Raw genomic sequence first — 15,694 nt, forward strand, 5'->3', positions numbered from 1 at the left:
ATTAAAAAAGGGTCATTGATGTTTTTTTGTGTATCAAGCCCAAAATTATTTTTAGATTTTTAATATAATTTCATTTTATATGCATTTCAATATATACATAATATTCTTTCATCTACTATAAAACTGACAATGTGTATCTCTAAATTTATGAATAACTTAAATGCAATTTTATTTGTATAATATAAATCATTAGAATATAATATAATCATTAGAATATTTGAAATCTAATTTGTAAGTTTATTTATGGGCTAAAATGTTATGGTATTACATAGTATTTATGTAGCATTGTTTCAAAATTGAAATATCTAACGCGCCTATTAAATATATCTGGATTAAATGATACTTTGAGTCTATTTTTAATCTTTCTATTTATAAAATATTAATCATTCTAATTTTTTATAAAAAACCCCAACTTGAATTCTTAGTTTTGCAACCAACAAAATTGTTTTGGAAACAAAATTAAAACAGATAGAATTAAACTCAATAGTTTGCTTGATTTCCGAGTTGTGTTAAAAACATATTATAAACCCAAACATAAACCTCTAAGCTCGAAATTTTTAAACCTAGATTATATTTATTGGAGGCTACCATCTTCGCTAGATGGGAGGAAGAAAACGTACTGTTGTGCTTAGATCTTGTGGTTCATATGGAAAGATAGGAATAAAAAGGTATTCAAGGGATTACAATCTGATCCCACAGATATATTAAATCACGCTTTGAGTGAAAAATTATTGTGGGAAGAAACTCAGTTGGAACCGATCGAAACTAGCTTTATTACGGAAACATTGGATAGCTCAGTTCAGTAAATAAGATGTCGGATTGATGGCTCTTGGAAAAATTCGGATCCAACTATGGGTATAGGATGGTGGTGTTTTCAAGGAACTGAACAAACGATACTGCTCAATGCAAAGTGCCTTCAGAGATGTCCCTCCCCTCTACATTCGGAGATGGAAGCTTTAATTTGGGCTATGAGGAATATTCTTTCAAGAAAGATCGATTGTCAGGCGTTTGAAACAGATTATTCGGAGTCAGTCTCGATGATACAGTCACCTGATGAATGGCCCGCTTTCTCCAATCACCTTGATGAGTTTTGTTTACTCCGTGTCTATTTCTCATTCTTCTCGCTTTCTCTTATTTCTCATTTATGTAATGTTAAAGTGGACTGTTTAGCCAGTTCTTCTAGACTCTTATTTTCTGAAGTTTCTTTTGTAGACTCTTCTCCTCCTAATTGGGCAACCAATCTAGGAGTTACTTATTAATTAATGTGTGCATGGTTGACAAAAAAAAAACCCAAACATAAACACTGTATACTCTTTAAACATAATTGATGTAAGCCTCGATGGGGGAAGCTTCTAGATTGGCCAAGAACAGTTCGTAGAAGGCTGAAAGCTCTCTCTACCAACCAATGAACTCGATGGAATAAAGGTTTGATACGCCGATTGTGGATGTCAGATTCACACACTCAAGTATTTTTTATTAAATAGGAAAGATTATTCTTGAGGGACAAAAAATAAGAATGTAAAAGGGTTATGAAATTGCTAAATTAATTGTTATAGTATTTCTTACTCCAGAAAAAGATCCCCCTTACATGGCCATTGGCCTCTCTATTTATACATAGAAAAACGACATTTAAATGGCTAATTAAATACAATTATTCTCTCTTAAATGCGTCCGTTTTGATCTTTGATTTTAATGCTCAACGTTCGAATTTGAGTTGACTCCGATCTCCATGGGCCTCGCTTTTTGGCTCAAATGTCCTTGAACCGAATTAACCGTGACTTTGATGTCGGACTCATATCGAAGTGCAATCACTTCGAATTCTCCTTATGGTGATAACCACTTCGACTGTTCTTTTGACTTGTGGGTCTAATGGGCTTTATCCTTTATGGGCTGTTATCCTGACTACGTGGCAATCTTTGGTTGGTCCTAGACCTCTGGTGCGGGATCCGACACCAACAATTAGCCCCCCAAGTTCTTCGAAGTGCCATTCCAATTCGAAGGACTTTAAATGCTTAAATGACCAAAGATTGCGCTCGAGAATCTTTCTGATTTCCCGCCGAAAATCTCATCACTCCTTTAATTCCGGCACTAGCCATTTTTAACCGAGTGACATCTGTCATCATTATGACCGTATAGTAATTAATTACTATTAAAACGGGAAAAACCTTCCCACTTCCCACACAACTTCCGAGGCGGTTTCATCATTTAGCTTGTGTAAAGTAACTTCTTCTCACCATCATTTTCTTCTTTTACTTTTGTGCTTTAATCAAAACTTCTCTCTACTTTTCTTCGCCGAACCTCTCTTCGCCGGATCTTGAATTTTTCATTTTTCTCCGATGACTTCCGATTCTGAGAGACCTGAGTCTCCTCTTACGATGAGAGGCGTTCTAGCAATGACGAATGCACTCGTCCTAACGATATTGTCGGTCCTCATTACAAATCCACCTGTACTCTTCAATCCCTTGAGCGATTAAAGGGGCTTTGTCAAATTCCTCCTGGAATCATAGCGGAGGCACAGATAGCCGATCCTACGGAATCCCCGGAGAACCACCGTGACGGCTACTTTTGTGTTTACGAAATCTACTTCAAGGGCTGCGGATTGACCTTCCCCCTTCCCGAAGCCCTAGTTCGATTCTTGGCGGCTCTTGAGATTGCTTTACCTCAACTAACCCCCAATCTCCTCCGGACCATCCTCGGGATTATAACTGTTGCGGCAGAGGCTGGCTACGTCATTGGAGTCCCCGAGCTGAATGAACTCCTAAGTGTAAGGAGTTCATCAAAGAAAACAGGGTACTTCTCGGCGTATCCAAATGCCAACAGGAACGTCATTTCGCACCTCCCGAACAAAGATGAAAACTGGCACCATCCTTGGTTCCTGATTAGGAAAACTCCTGCTTCAATTGGAAATCTTTCCGATGTACTCCCAGCGAAGTGGTCTGCGAAACCTGGTAGAAATTAGGTCGTATATTCCTTCCTTGGTTGTTTTATTTTTTACTGACCAAACTCGTTGTTTTCACTTCGCAGCTGTCATCGCTTCGACCCTTCCGACTGAAGAATTCGTCAAGTTCTTCAAAACAATCCTTGAAGGGGAAACCCTTTGGAACTCTTTCACCCTCGATCGGTTCGTCGAGGCCAACCGAAAGCTCAGGATGAGTCCTCCCAATCTACTTCATCGTCTTCTGCCTCCTCCCTCAACTCAGGAAATGTCAGCTCGGGCCCTTACTGCCCAGCGTAAGAAACTCTCCAAGCCGATAGCAGAGGCTTGTGATGAAAACAAGGCATTCCTTGCGGCCGCCATTGACAAAAAAGACTACAGCAGGACCCTGCTGGTTGATGATAACAGCACCGAGGGAGCCAGATCCGTTGCTACTTATATGTTAACACCTCGTCGTGAACGTCATGATAAACGTTCTCCTCGGAGAGAGCGATCTCCCCGTCGTGATTCTCCTCGTCCTCCCCGAGACGATTTTAGCAGTGAACCACTTAAGAACTTGGTTCGCAGGAAGAGAGACAAGTCATCCCATAGTGACTCTTCTCCGCGTAGGGAGAAATCAAGGGCCCGGACTGACCGTTCACCTCGATCATCCCCTCCCACTGAACCAATGGGTCCTCCTCGACCTGTTGATATGTCTTCTTCTTCCCAGCCTGACAGCGAGAAGACTGCTCGGAGTGCATCTCCTAAAAAGGGAGATTCTAAATCTCGAGATGCTTCCTCGAGGTTAAAGCCTGCTCTTGTCCCTCAAGTCAAATCGCTTTCAGGTTTGGTGATTTACACATACTTAAAAGTTTTTGTCTCTATTAAGATTCCAATTTTTACAACTCTTCCTCCTTCGCAGCTATGGAGAAAGAAGGCAGCGTCTTCCGATGCTTCAAGACCCGATCAGGCTCGATCCTGCCAGACTTCGACAAGTGGCGCCCTGCGATTCGTGAACTCTATTTGCTTCATGCTCATCACTCATCTCGGGTTAGTTCCGCTTTATTTTTCCGATTGTGCTGCCGTTCTTCGAAATGACTCACCATCCTGGTTTTATGCATAATGCCAGGCTAACGGTGAGCTTAATGACATGATTGAACATTATGAGGGGTTGGTCATTGGTCGGGAAAAGGAGATTGACGCGTGGAAGAAAAAACTTTCTGCTCTTGAGGCTGAACTAAGCTCTTCTACCGGCTCCAAGCACGATATGGAGGACAAAGTCGACAGTCTAACATCAGAGCTTGCGAAGATAAAGGGGGAGCTGCAGGACCAGTACGACCAGAACTTCAAACTCCAGGATGAACTTTCTGGTGTTCAGGTAGGCTTCAGGAATCCGAATCAAGCGCCGATACCCTGAACAACCAACTTACTAAGCTTAACGCAAAGTACAAGGCGATCACCAAATTGCGTGATTTTGAATTGGCGAGGTCGGCATCAAAAGCCAGAAAAGAGGTTAAGGGACGCGGGATGGAGTTGATCCAAGGAGCCATCCGCTTCATTCAAACCGAGAAAGCTAGGTCAGATATGGAATCAGACATCAAGGAGCACGAGAGCAACCTGATTCTGTTGGATCAAATCCATGAAACAGATTTCTCCGAGGTACAAGAGAGGACCGAACTATCGGCTAATCTTTCTGAAAAGCGGAGTCGTTTGGCAGCTCTTCCTACTTCGACCTTCAACCCGCAGGACTTCGAGGAATTCTTCACTGAATCGCCTCCTATAAGTGAATTGGGTCTAGACTGGGCAGGTAATGTTTGGCTCCTGACTCTTACTACCTATTTCTCACTTTATGTTTTTTTTTTTAAATTGACTGGAACCGTCCTTCCCAGGCCCAAGTGAGACGGAAGATGTCGTCCCACCCGAAAAGGAGGGGACACCGGAGGTCACCCCAGAGGATGGTTGTACTGTGGAGGGCGGACCAGGAGCTCCATCTGACCAAGCACCAGCCAAGGAGGCGAATGAAGCTTCGACTGTCGAGCCGGAGTCCGAGGTGACTGTTACTCCGTAGTGGCTGCGTCCACTTTAAATTGGGAATTGTCCCATTTATCTTAAAACTTAATTTTGAACTTGTTTTTGCCTAAGGAGGCTTTATTATTTCTTTTGAACAAGATATTTGCCTGAGGAGGCTTTTAAACCTTTCTAGGTACCCCAAGGGGGTTTGGTTAAAATTAAGTGCGGGTTTGCAAAGTCCGCTTTTAACCCTTTGTGGCCTTGTGGTTATGCTTTTGAGATTTTTAGGCTGATCAGACCTTTCTCTTAAGAATGCGAGAACTGAGCTCGGCTTAAAGCGAGTTCCCTACTTCGGGTTTAGTCAACTCGGTAAATTTATTGGGCTTGGGCCCTAGAAACTTTTGTAGTTAATGCGACGGTTTCTCTTTCCCTTCTTATTTCTTAAAAGTAGGAAAAGCGGCTCGTCTTTAATGCAATAATTGCCTTTTCTCGATTTTTCCAAAAATGGTTTAAACCATTTGGGCACGCCACCATTATTGAATTTTCATTCCCAAGACAAACCCTAACCTTATTATAAATAAGAGCTTGTTTGCCTTTAATCTTTCCTCAAGAAACTTCATAACACCACATTAATGGAAAACGAAAACGTAGCCCCAATTGATCCCGGCAGCCCACTCTTCTTGTCCGGCGACGGCTTTGAACCGGCCAGCGTTTTTTTCCCTCACGCCGTCTTTCACTTTCCTTCAAAGGAGAAGAAAGAGGCTTGCGACTTTATTGACAAGGTTAATATCTGTCGTCTTTGATTAAAAATTTTTTGTTTCATCTTAGGGTTGCCGGATTTTTCAGCCCCCAACTATTTGCAAACTCAAGGAATCCCCATATACTTTTTCGCTCTTAAAAAATCACCAACAACTAACAATTTCCTTAATAAAACATCCTCAACTTTCAGATTCATCTTGATTAATACGTCTCCAATTGAACCGGCCATTAAACCGGGTTTAACCACCGTGACAAACACCGTCGCTTGTGTGAGGAAAGGCAGCGGCTAGGTCTCAAAAGGCAAACACTCGAAGCTCGCATCGCTCGGGTGGAGAGGAAGATACGGGCTTTGGAAAGTGACCCCTTTCAATGGGAATGGCGGAACTTTGATTCTGTCGCCAAGATCCCGAAGATGCTCCGGATGTATCTCCGTGCTAAAGGAGTTCCGGGTCCCGTGAATGCTCCGGTCCATACCGTTCCATCCGATAGCGAGGAAGAAGACGAGGAGGAGACCAGTACCAGTCAGAAACGCGTTCGGGATCATCCCGAAGTGGATGCCAAGAACAAGGCGTCCACTTCTAAGACTAAACCGGCGATGAATGAGCCTGTTCCTGAGCCTCTTCCATAAATGTTCTCTAACTTCTTCACTTATTTTGAACTCGTAATGGGCTTCGGCCCCTTTTTATTGATGGAAACATTTGCAATTTTCCTTACTCTTCAAATATTCTCGGAGATGCGTCTTTTAATGCAGGATCTGTTCGAGGGCATAAACCTCTCCGTGAATCACTCCATTCCTAGGATAGAATCCGCAGCTTACTTAGGAATATGACATTCCTATAAATTATAGTCTCAACTTCTCTTTTCTACTCACCGCTCTTTTTCATTTTAACAGGTATGGAGTTCAACCTTCGATGTTCAGAATCTATGCCCGACTTTTCCAGGATCGGAATGATAAACGAAGACGTTCCAAATGAGCCAAACAGGCAGCCTCTTCCACCTCGCGGTTTTTTCAGGTCTCAGATCCGAGCTCCGTGCGCTTTGATCAGGGATCTCCCAATCAGGGACCAAGGAACAGCGACGGCATTCATAGAGGCGCTTACGCTTCAACATCGGAAGCTTACATTGGAAAAAAGGAGACTCCGGAAGAGGATTAATCGGATGCAACGCAGGCTTACTATGGTATCGAGAGATCTTCACATCCTTGGCTCTCACCCCGGAGAATGGATCGAGCTTGGAATCTCTGACTTCGCTCGAATTCCGGACTGCATGATGCCAATCCTCGATCTTGCTGGTCAAGGAGTTGAAGTGTTCTGCTCGTCAACAATATTTCCCTAATCCGAAGTGTACGATGAAGGATATTCCATTTTGAATAAACGCTCTATTTCCAATCTCTTGTATGTTCGCATAGCCGAACCTTTTCCTTTAATAAAGAAATAAAACAAATTTTTATTAATAGCTGAACTCGTTTCCGAGCTACCTACGTACCCATTTCGGGATCAAGCCACACCGTAGTTCATGTACATAAAAAATGCATGTAGCTTTAAACATAAAACTTCTTTAGGTTGATCACATTCCAAGGTCGCTTGACTGGACTGTCTTCTAAGTCTTTCAACCTATAAACACCGTTCCGAACCACTTCGGTAATAATGTAAGGTCCTTCCCAATTAATACCGAGTTTACCGGCACCTTCTTCTTTTTTGTTGTCAAAGACGCGCCTTAACACATAATCTCCCACGAAGAACGGCCTACTTTTAACTTTAGAATTGTAATATCGGGCTGCTGCCTGCTGGTAATTCTGAATCCGAATCAAAGCTTGATCACGCCTTTCATTTATGGTATCTAGTGAATCATTAAGCATTGCTGAATTTTCTTCCTCATTTAAAGGTGCTTCTGTTCGGCAAAGTCCGGGCACGTTGAGTTCAGCTGGTACTACTGCCTCCATGCCATAAACCAAAGAGAATGGAGTTTCTCCGGTAGGTCGCCTAGGGGTTGTACGATAGGCCCATAGGACGGGTTGGAGTTCTTCATACCATCCTCCCTTTAGATGATTCAAACGTTTCTTGAGATTGCTCAGTATCGTCTTGTTCGCGGCTTCAGCTTGACCGTTTCCTTGCGGATATCGTGGAGTAGAGTAACTGACTTTGATTCCCCAGTCCGCACAAAAGGCATCAAACTCTTGTGAAATGAATTGCGGCCCGTTATCAGTGACTATTTTGTACGGAACTCCATGCCGACATATAATATTCTTCCAAATGAAAGTCTTCACCGCCGAATCCTTGATGCCAACATATGCCTCAGCTTCAATCCACTTCGAAAAGTAGTCCGTAAAGACCAAAAGGTATTGTACACCTCGAGTTGACCTGTGCAATGGTCCGATGATGTCCATTGACCATCTCATAAACGGGTATGGGGCGGAGATGGAAGAGAATAACTCCGAAGGTTGATGGATCAATGGTGCATGGAGTTGGCAGCGCTTACATCTTTGGGCGAATTTAACACAATCCGTGATCATAGTAGGCCAGTAGTATCCCATTCTTTTAACTTTAAAAGCCATAGCTCTTCCTGATGAATGACTCCCGCATAACCCTTCATGCACTTCGCTCATGACGATTTCGACTTCGGGCCCAAAAATGCATAATAGGTAAGGGTCACTGACACCTCGTCTATATAATGCATCCTTTGATAGACAAAATTTCGCGCTAACGATTTTCATTTTCCTGGCCTGCCACTTATTCTTTGGGAGCTCGCCTGTCATGATGTAGCGCTTTATTGGCTCCCTCCAGTCAGCCCCGCAGTCTTTAGCCGGAATTTGGTCAACCTTGTGAAATACTCGTGGCTCCGGTTCGGGATGTTCGTTTGGTTCAAGAACATCCTCCTCGAATAACGGCTCGGTTTCTAATATCGTTTCTGGAATCACATCTTCTGCTAAGACAACGGGTTCCTTGTTAGATGTGTTTGATCCCTTTGACTTCCTCAGTTTGTTGGGCGGAGGTTCGATCTCTGGTTCGCCACGGTCACGTGCCGCTGCTCGAGACCTTGTAACGACGAGGGTTTCTTTGTTGTCTTGAATGCTTCGCTCCGAAATGCATTCCACTGGAATAACTCTTTTCAACTCAGGATCTGATGTTGACGCCAATGCGGCAAGTGCATCCGCAGTTGTATTCTCTCCCCGAGGTATGCGGATTAATTCGAATTTCGAGAAATTTTTAGATAGATCCTTCACCACTTCGAGGTACGCTTCCATTCTTGAGTCTTTGGCTTCATAGTCTCCATTAAACTGGTTAACTACTAATTGCGAATCACAATAAGCCACTATTTCCTTAGCTCCAACTCCTTGTGCCAATCGAAGTCCAGCAATCAGGGCTTCGTATTCTGCCTCATTGTTGGATGCATTGAATAACAATCGGAATGACTGTTCTAGAATTTCTGTTGTTGGAGACTCCAACCTGATTCCCACTCCGGATCCTTGCTTTGTTGAAGACCCATCTACATGTAATTTCCAAGTTTGGTTCTCCGGTTGCTCTATCGTTCCCGGTATTGGTAACTCGGTCAAGAAGTCTGCTAAAACCTGAGCCTTCATACTGATCCGGCTATTGAATTCTATATCGTACTCGCTTAATTCCACCGCCCATTTCGCCAAACGTCCGGACTGACTTGGACTATGAAGTATTGTTCGGAGTGGTTGGTTGGTTAATATTTCAACCGGATGGGATTGAAAATATGGGCGCAGCTTCCGAGCCGAAGTCACCACCGCGAGTGCGAGTTTTTCCATCATTGTGTATCTGGTTTCCGGATCCGTCATTGACTTACTTACGTAGTAAATTGGCTTCTGTTCCCCGCGGTCTTCTCGAACCAAGACTCCACTAACCGCATGGTTTGAAACCAACACGTACAAATAAAGTTTTTCATCCACTTTGGACAGTATAGGTGGAGTGGTTAAGTATGCCTTAAGCTGCCCAAAAGCTTCTTCACACTTCTCATCCCAAAGGAATCCTTTGTTTCCTTTTAGAATTTGGTAGAAAGGTAACAATTTATCTGTTGATCTCGAGATAAAACGATTCAAAGCCGCAATCCGCCCAGTCAACCGTTGTACTTCCTTGAAGTTTTTTGGAGATGGCATGTTTAGAAAGGCGTTAATTTGATTTGGATTGGCTTCAATCCCTCTTTCTGTCACAATATAGCCAAGAAATTCTCCCTACGGGACTCCGAATGTGCACTTCGCCGGATTCAGCTTCATTTGATATTTATTGAGAATATCAAAACATTCTTCTAAATGCTTAACGTGATCTTCTTTCTTTAACGATTTAACCAACATATCATCTATGTAGACTTCCATTGTTTTCCCGAGATGAGGGTGGAACATTTTGTTAACCAACCGTTGATAAGTTGCCCCTGCATTTTTCAAACCGAAAGGCATTACCTTATAACAATAGATACCTCTATCAGTGATAAATGACGTTTTTTCCTGGTCTTCGGGGTTCATCATTATTTGATTATAACCCGAGAAGGCGTCCATGAATGTTAACAGCTCATTCCCAGCGGTGGATTCCACAAGTCGATCTATATGCGGGAGCGGGAACACTACAAGAAAACAGTCGATTACCGACTACAGCTTCCGACTATTAATGTAGTCGCCAATTTTATCGACTATTATGTCACTATTTTACGACTATTTAACGACTAAAGAAAAGTAGTCGTAAGTTAGTCGCTAAAAAGCGACTAAAACAGGTTGTCAGTAATGTAGTCGCTATTTGGCGACTATTTACCGACTAATAAGTAGAATATATATTATAGTCGTATATTAGTCGCTAATTTAGCGACTATTTTCCGACAGTATATATTAGTCGCTAGTTTGGCGACTACATTACGACTCTTTCGGCGAGTCGTAAATTAGTCGCCAATTTGTCGTATTTTTACAGTTAAGAAACACGTTTTTTTCGTTTGTGGTAGGTGTACCGGTTTTTTGGCGACTACAACTTTTAGTCGCCAATTAGTCGCCCAAAAGTTGTCTATATAAAAGAAAACAGCACTCATCTCCTCTCTCTTCCTTCACATAAGAAAAAAAAACGAATTCGAAAAAAAAAAAACAAATTTGGAACAAACACTTTTAAAAAAATTAGTTTCTTTATATTTTATTGGTAATGACGGTAAATTACAATTATGGCGGTAATGGTGGTTATCGGGAGTGGATGTACAAGCGGTTCGACGAAGTGACGGGAAATTTGTCATCAGAGTACGTAGCCGGTGTGGAGGAATTCATGACGTTTGCTAATAGCCAGCCTATAGTACAGAGTAACCGCGGTAAATTTCACTGTCCTTGTAGTGTGTGCAAGAATGAAAAACATATGGTCTCGGGTAGAAGAGTTAGTAGTCATTTGTTTAGTCAAGGATTTATGCCAGATTACTATGTTTGGTATAGACATGGGGAAGAACTCAATATGGATATAGGAACGAGTCACACTGATAGGACATATCAAACTGAGAATCATGAAGAGGTGGGTTATGTTGTAGAAGATCCTTATGTGGATATGGTGAACGATGCATTTCGTTATAACGTGGGGTTTGATGATAACTATGATCAGGATGGTAGTTATCAGAATGTCGAAGAACCAGTACGTAACCATTCAAATAAATTTTACGACTTGTTAGAAGGTGCACAAAACCCATTATACGATGGTTGTCGTGAAGGTCAATCGCAGTTATCGTTAGCTGCTCGACTCATGCATAATAAGGCGGAGTATAATATGAGTGAAAAGTTAGTGGATTCGGTTTGCCAAATGTTGACAGATTTTTTACCAGAAGGAAACCAGACAACCGGTTCGCATTACCAGACCGAAAAATTGATGCGCAATTTAGGTCTTCCATATCATACAATTGATGTTTGTATGAACAATTGTATGCTTTTCTGGAAAGAAACTGAAAAAGAAGATCAATGTCGGTTTTATGGTGCACAAAGATGGAAGCCTAAGGATGATCGTCGTAGAACCAAAGTACCATATAGTCGAATGTGGTATCTACCTATTGGTGACCGATTGAAGAGAATGTATCAGAGCCACAAGACAGCAGCGGCAATGGGATGGCATTCCGAGCACCAATCAAAGGAAGGAGAAATGAATCATCCTTCAGATGCGGCAGAGTGGAGATATTTCTAAGAGCAAAATCCCGAGTTTGCGGAAGAACCCCGAAATGTATATCTTGGCTTATGTACAGATGGGTTCAATCCATTTGGCATGTCTCGTAATCATTCGTTGTGGCCTGTGATCCTGACTCCATATAATTTACCCCCAGGTATGTGCATGAATACAGAGTACTTGTTTCTCACAATTCTGAACTCTGGGCCAAATCACCCGCGAGGTAGTCTCGATGTCTTCCTCCAACCTCTTATTGAGGAGCTAAAAGAGTTGTGGTCTACCGGAGTTGATGCATTTGATGTGTCTTTGAATCAAAATTTTAATCTAAAAGCAGTGCTGATGTGGACGATAAGCGATTTTCTGGCGTATAGCATGTTATCAGGATGGACCACCCACGGTAAACTGTCTTGTCCAATTTGCATGGAAAGTACAAAGTCATTTTATCTACCTAATGGAAGGAAGACATGTTGGTTTGATTGTCACCGAAGATTTCTTCCTCATGGTCATCCATTACGGAAAAACAAAAAAGACTTCCTTAAAGGAAGAGGCGCTTTTAAAGAGTATCCACCTGAATCTTTGACCGGTGAGCAAGTTTATTATGAGCGGTTGGATGGCGTAAATCCACCAAAAACCAAGGACGTTGGTGGCAACGGTCATGAAAAAAAGATGCCAGGCTATGGGAAGGAACATAACTGGCACAAGGATAGCATATTATGGGAGCTGCCTTACTGGAAAGATCTCAATCTGCGACACAATATTGATGTGATGCATACAGAGAAGAATTTTCTGGACAACATCATGAATACTCTTATGAGTGTGAAAGGTAAATCAAAACACAACATCATGTCAAGATTGGATATTGAAAAATTTTGTTCTCGGCCAGCCTTACATATTGATAGTAAGGGTAAAGCTCCATTCCCAGCATATATATTGACAGATCAAGCCAAAGCGAGTTTATTGGAATGTGTGAAACATTCGGTTAAATTCCCAGATGGTTATTCCTCAGATTTGGCTACTTGTGTAGATATGGAGAATGATAAGTTTTCAGGCATGAAGAGTCATGATTGCCATGTTTTTATGGAGCGACTACTTCCATTTATCTTTGCAGAACTCCTTGACCGAAACGTACACCTTGCGTTATCAGGTACTACTAATTACTTATTATTTGCGATACTTAACAATATATTATTCTAGTATTTTATCTAATAATTTTAAATGATGATGTAATTTGAATATATATTTCAGGGATTGGATTATTTTTCCGGGACTTATGTTCAAGGACTTTACAGAAAAGTTGTGTTCAAATTCTAAAACAGAATATTATTTTAATCTTATGCAACTTGGAAAAGATCTTTCCACCATCATTTTTCGATGTGATGGAGCACTTGCCTATACATCTCCCTTACGAAGCTGAATTGGGCGGCCCGGTCCAATATAGATGGATGTATCCTTTTGAGAGATTTTTCAAAAAGTTGAAAGGAAAAGCAAAGAACAAAAGATATGCTGCAGGATCAATTGTTGAATCATATATCAATGACGAGATTGCTTATTTTTCAGAGCACTACTTTGCAGAACATATACAAACAAAATCAAGGTAAATGTGTATATATATATATATATATGTTTATATTTGGCATGTACTTCTAACATATTAACTCGTTAATTTGGATCAGGTTAACAAGATTCGATGAAGGTGAAGTTCCTGTATATCATGTTCCTGGGGTACCTAACATATTTACGCAAGTCGGCCGTCCAAGTGGAGAAATGCGTGAAGTATGGCTTTCAGAGAAAGACTACCAAAGCGCACATGCATATGTTTTACGAAATTGTGCCTATTTTCAACCAATTGAGAGGTATAAAACATATCTTCCAAAAATCACTCTTTAATTTACAATATCCACTATGATTATTCATATATTTTTTGTGTTTGTATAGTATGTTCGAGGATTTTCTTTCTGCAAAATATCCGGAATTGACCGAGAAAGAACTATACACAAAAAGAGCTGAAGAATATCAATTATGGGTTAAAGATTATGTATGTCAACATATTTTTTTTAATTGGGTTAAGTGATGATCATTTATTTCAATTTCTAATTATATATATTGATGTGTGTTTATATATAGGTTACATATTGGAACGATACTTCTCCATTTCCTACTTGGGTTCAAGAGATTGTACATGGACCTTTAAACAAGGTTAAAACTTGGCCAATGTATTTTACAAGAGGCTATTTGTTTCATACGCAGAATCACGGAGCTGGACGAAAGACATGTAACTATGGGGTAAGTGTTAAAGGTGAAAATTACGCGGATGCATCTGATTCAGCGGATTTCCACGGGAACTTAATTGATATCATAGAACTCCAGTATGAGGGCATGGTCAATTTGAGGATCACACTTTTTAAGTGTAATTGGTATGACCCTGTTATCGGTAGAGGCACTCGGCGGAGCCAAAGTGGCGTTGTAGACGTTCTATCAACGAGAAAATACAATAAATACGAGCCATTTGTTCTAGGTACGTATACTTGTATATTAAAATTCTATATATTTAAAACATATATATTCCGTATATATATTTATACATGAATAACTTTTGTATACAGCTTCTCAAGCAGATCAAGTTTGTTATATTCCTTATCCATATACGAAGAAACCAAAGAGCATTTGGCTCAATGTTCTAAAAGTGAATCCGAGGGGAAACATTTCAGGAGAATATGAAACCAATGACGATCCAACTCTTTTGCAAACAGAAAATGATGATGGTGTTTTGCTGACTACAATTGAAGATATTGTACTTGACAATCGAGTTGAAGATTTTGACCCAATAATCCTCGATTACGATGTTGGTGATGCTGAACCAGAAGATGAATTCCAGTGTAATTTATCGTCTTCTGACGATGACGAAACATGGTCTGAAGAGCGCTACTAAATCCATAACTATTTTATATTTATTTATGTAATTGATGTTTAATTATTAAAATTATAAATAAAACATGTTTAATTATTATTTTACAGAATCCCATTATGTTTAATTAGTTAAATTATGTTAATTATGAAAAAATTAAGTAGTGATTTTTTACCGACTAAAACGCGACTAATATTGGGCTAACAAATTAGGCCCAAACCCAATTCCAGTGTAGCGACTAAAAAACGATTACTCAAAATGTTTGGGCCTTTTACGAGGCCAAAGCCCACTAACACTTGGTAAAAATGAAGGAGGAAACCGAGAAACCCTAGTTCTTCATTCTTCTCGATCTTTCTTCTTCGTTTTCTCCGCGTTCTCTCTACCTTCGATCTCTCATCTCCGATTCTTCTACCTTCGATCTCTCATCTCCGATTCTTCTACCTTCGATCTCTCATCTTTGTTATTCTTCGCCTTTTAATTCGATCTCCAATCTCTCTGCTTCATTCCTTTTTTGATTCTGTAAACCCTAGTTCTTCGATCTCCAATCTCTTTCTTCTGTAAACCCTAGTTTGATTCTTTAAACTCTGTCTTTTGATTCTACGATGCCTAACGCCGGGGGAGGACGAGGATGAAAGCGAAAAACAATCCCTAACGTGTCTCAGCGAGCCGGTGGGTCAGCGCCTTCCAAACGACCAAGCACGCTACCTCAACAGTACAACTTCACGCCGGCGGCGGTTCAAGTTCCTCCGACGTAGTCGCCTGAAGCACCTCAGGCCAATTTGCAAGGCCAGCCGACGACAGCTCCCCACTTCCGCAACTATCCGCCGCCGGTTCAACTTTTCCAGAACTCCACCAATCAACAACGTGAAGTAGATCCACCGGCTCGATCTGAAGAAGTCCAGTTTAATCCACCTACACAACCCAATCTTCAGGAGGAAGATCCAAATTCTCCAAATCAGACTTTCAGCTCACAGC

At 41.2% G+C, this 15,694-nt stretch overlaps 1 protein-coding gene across 1 annotated transcript; it reads left to right on the forward strand.

Moving 5' to 3' along the window:
* Positions 1–14,017: 14,017 nt before the first annotated feature.
* On the forward strand, positions 14,018–14,764 carry LOC110225251. Its single transcript, XM_021014503.1, has 2 exons — positions 14,018–14,329; positions 14,418–14,764. Exons 1-2 carry the CDS (start codon positions 14,026–14,028, stop codon positions 14,741–14,743), a joined length of 630 nt encoding a protein of 209 aa, XP_020870162.1. The 5' UTR covers positions 14,018–14,025; the 3' UTR covers positions 14,744–14,764.
* Positions 14,765–15,694: the final 930 nt, after the last annotated feature.

Source organism: Arabidopsis lyrata, assembly GCF_000004255.2.
Source record: "Arabidopsis lyrata subsp. lyrata unplaced genomic scaffold ARALYscaffold_1, whole genome shotgun sequence".
Lineage (NCBI taxonomy): Eukaryota > Viridiplantae > Streptophyta > Magnoliopsida > Brassicales > Brassicaceae > Arabidopsis > Arabidopsis lyrata.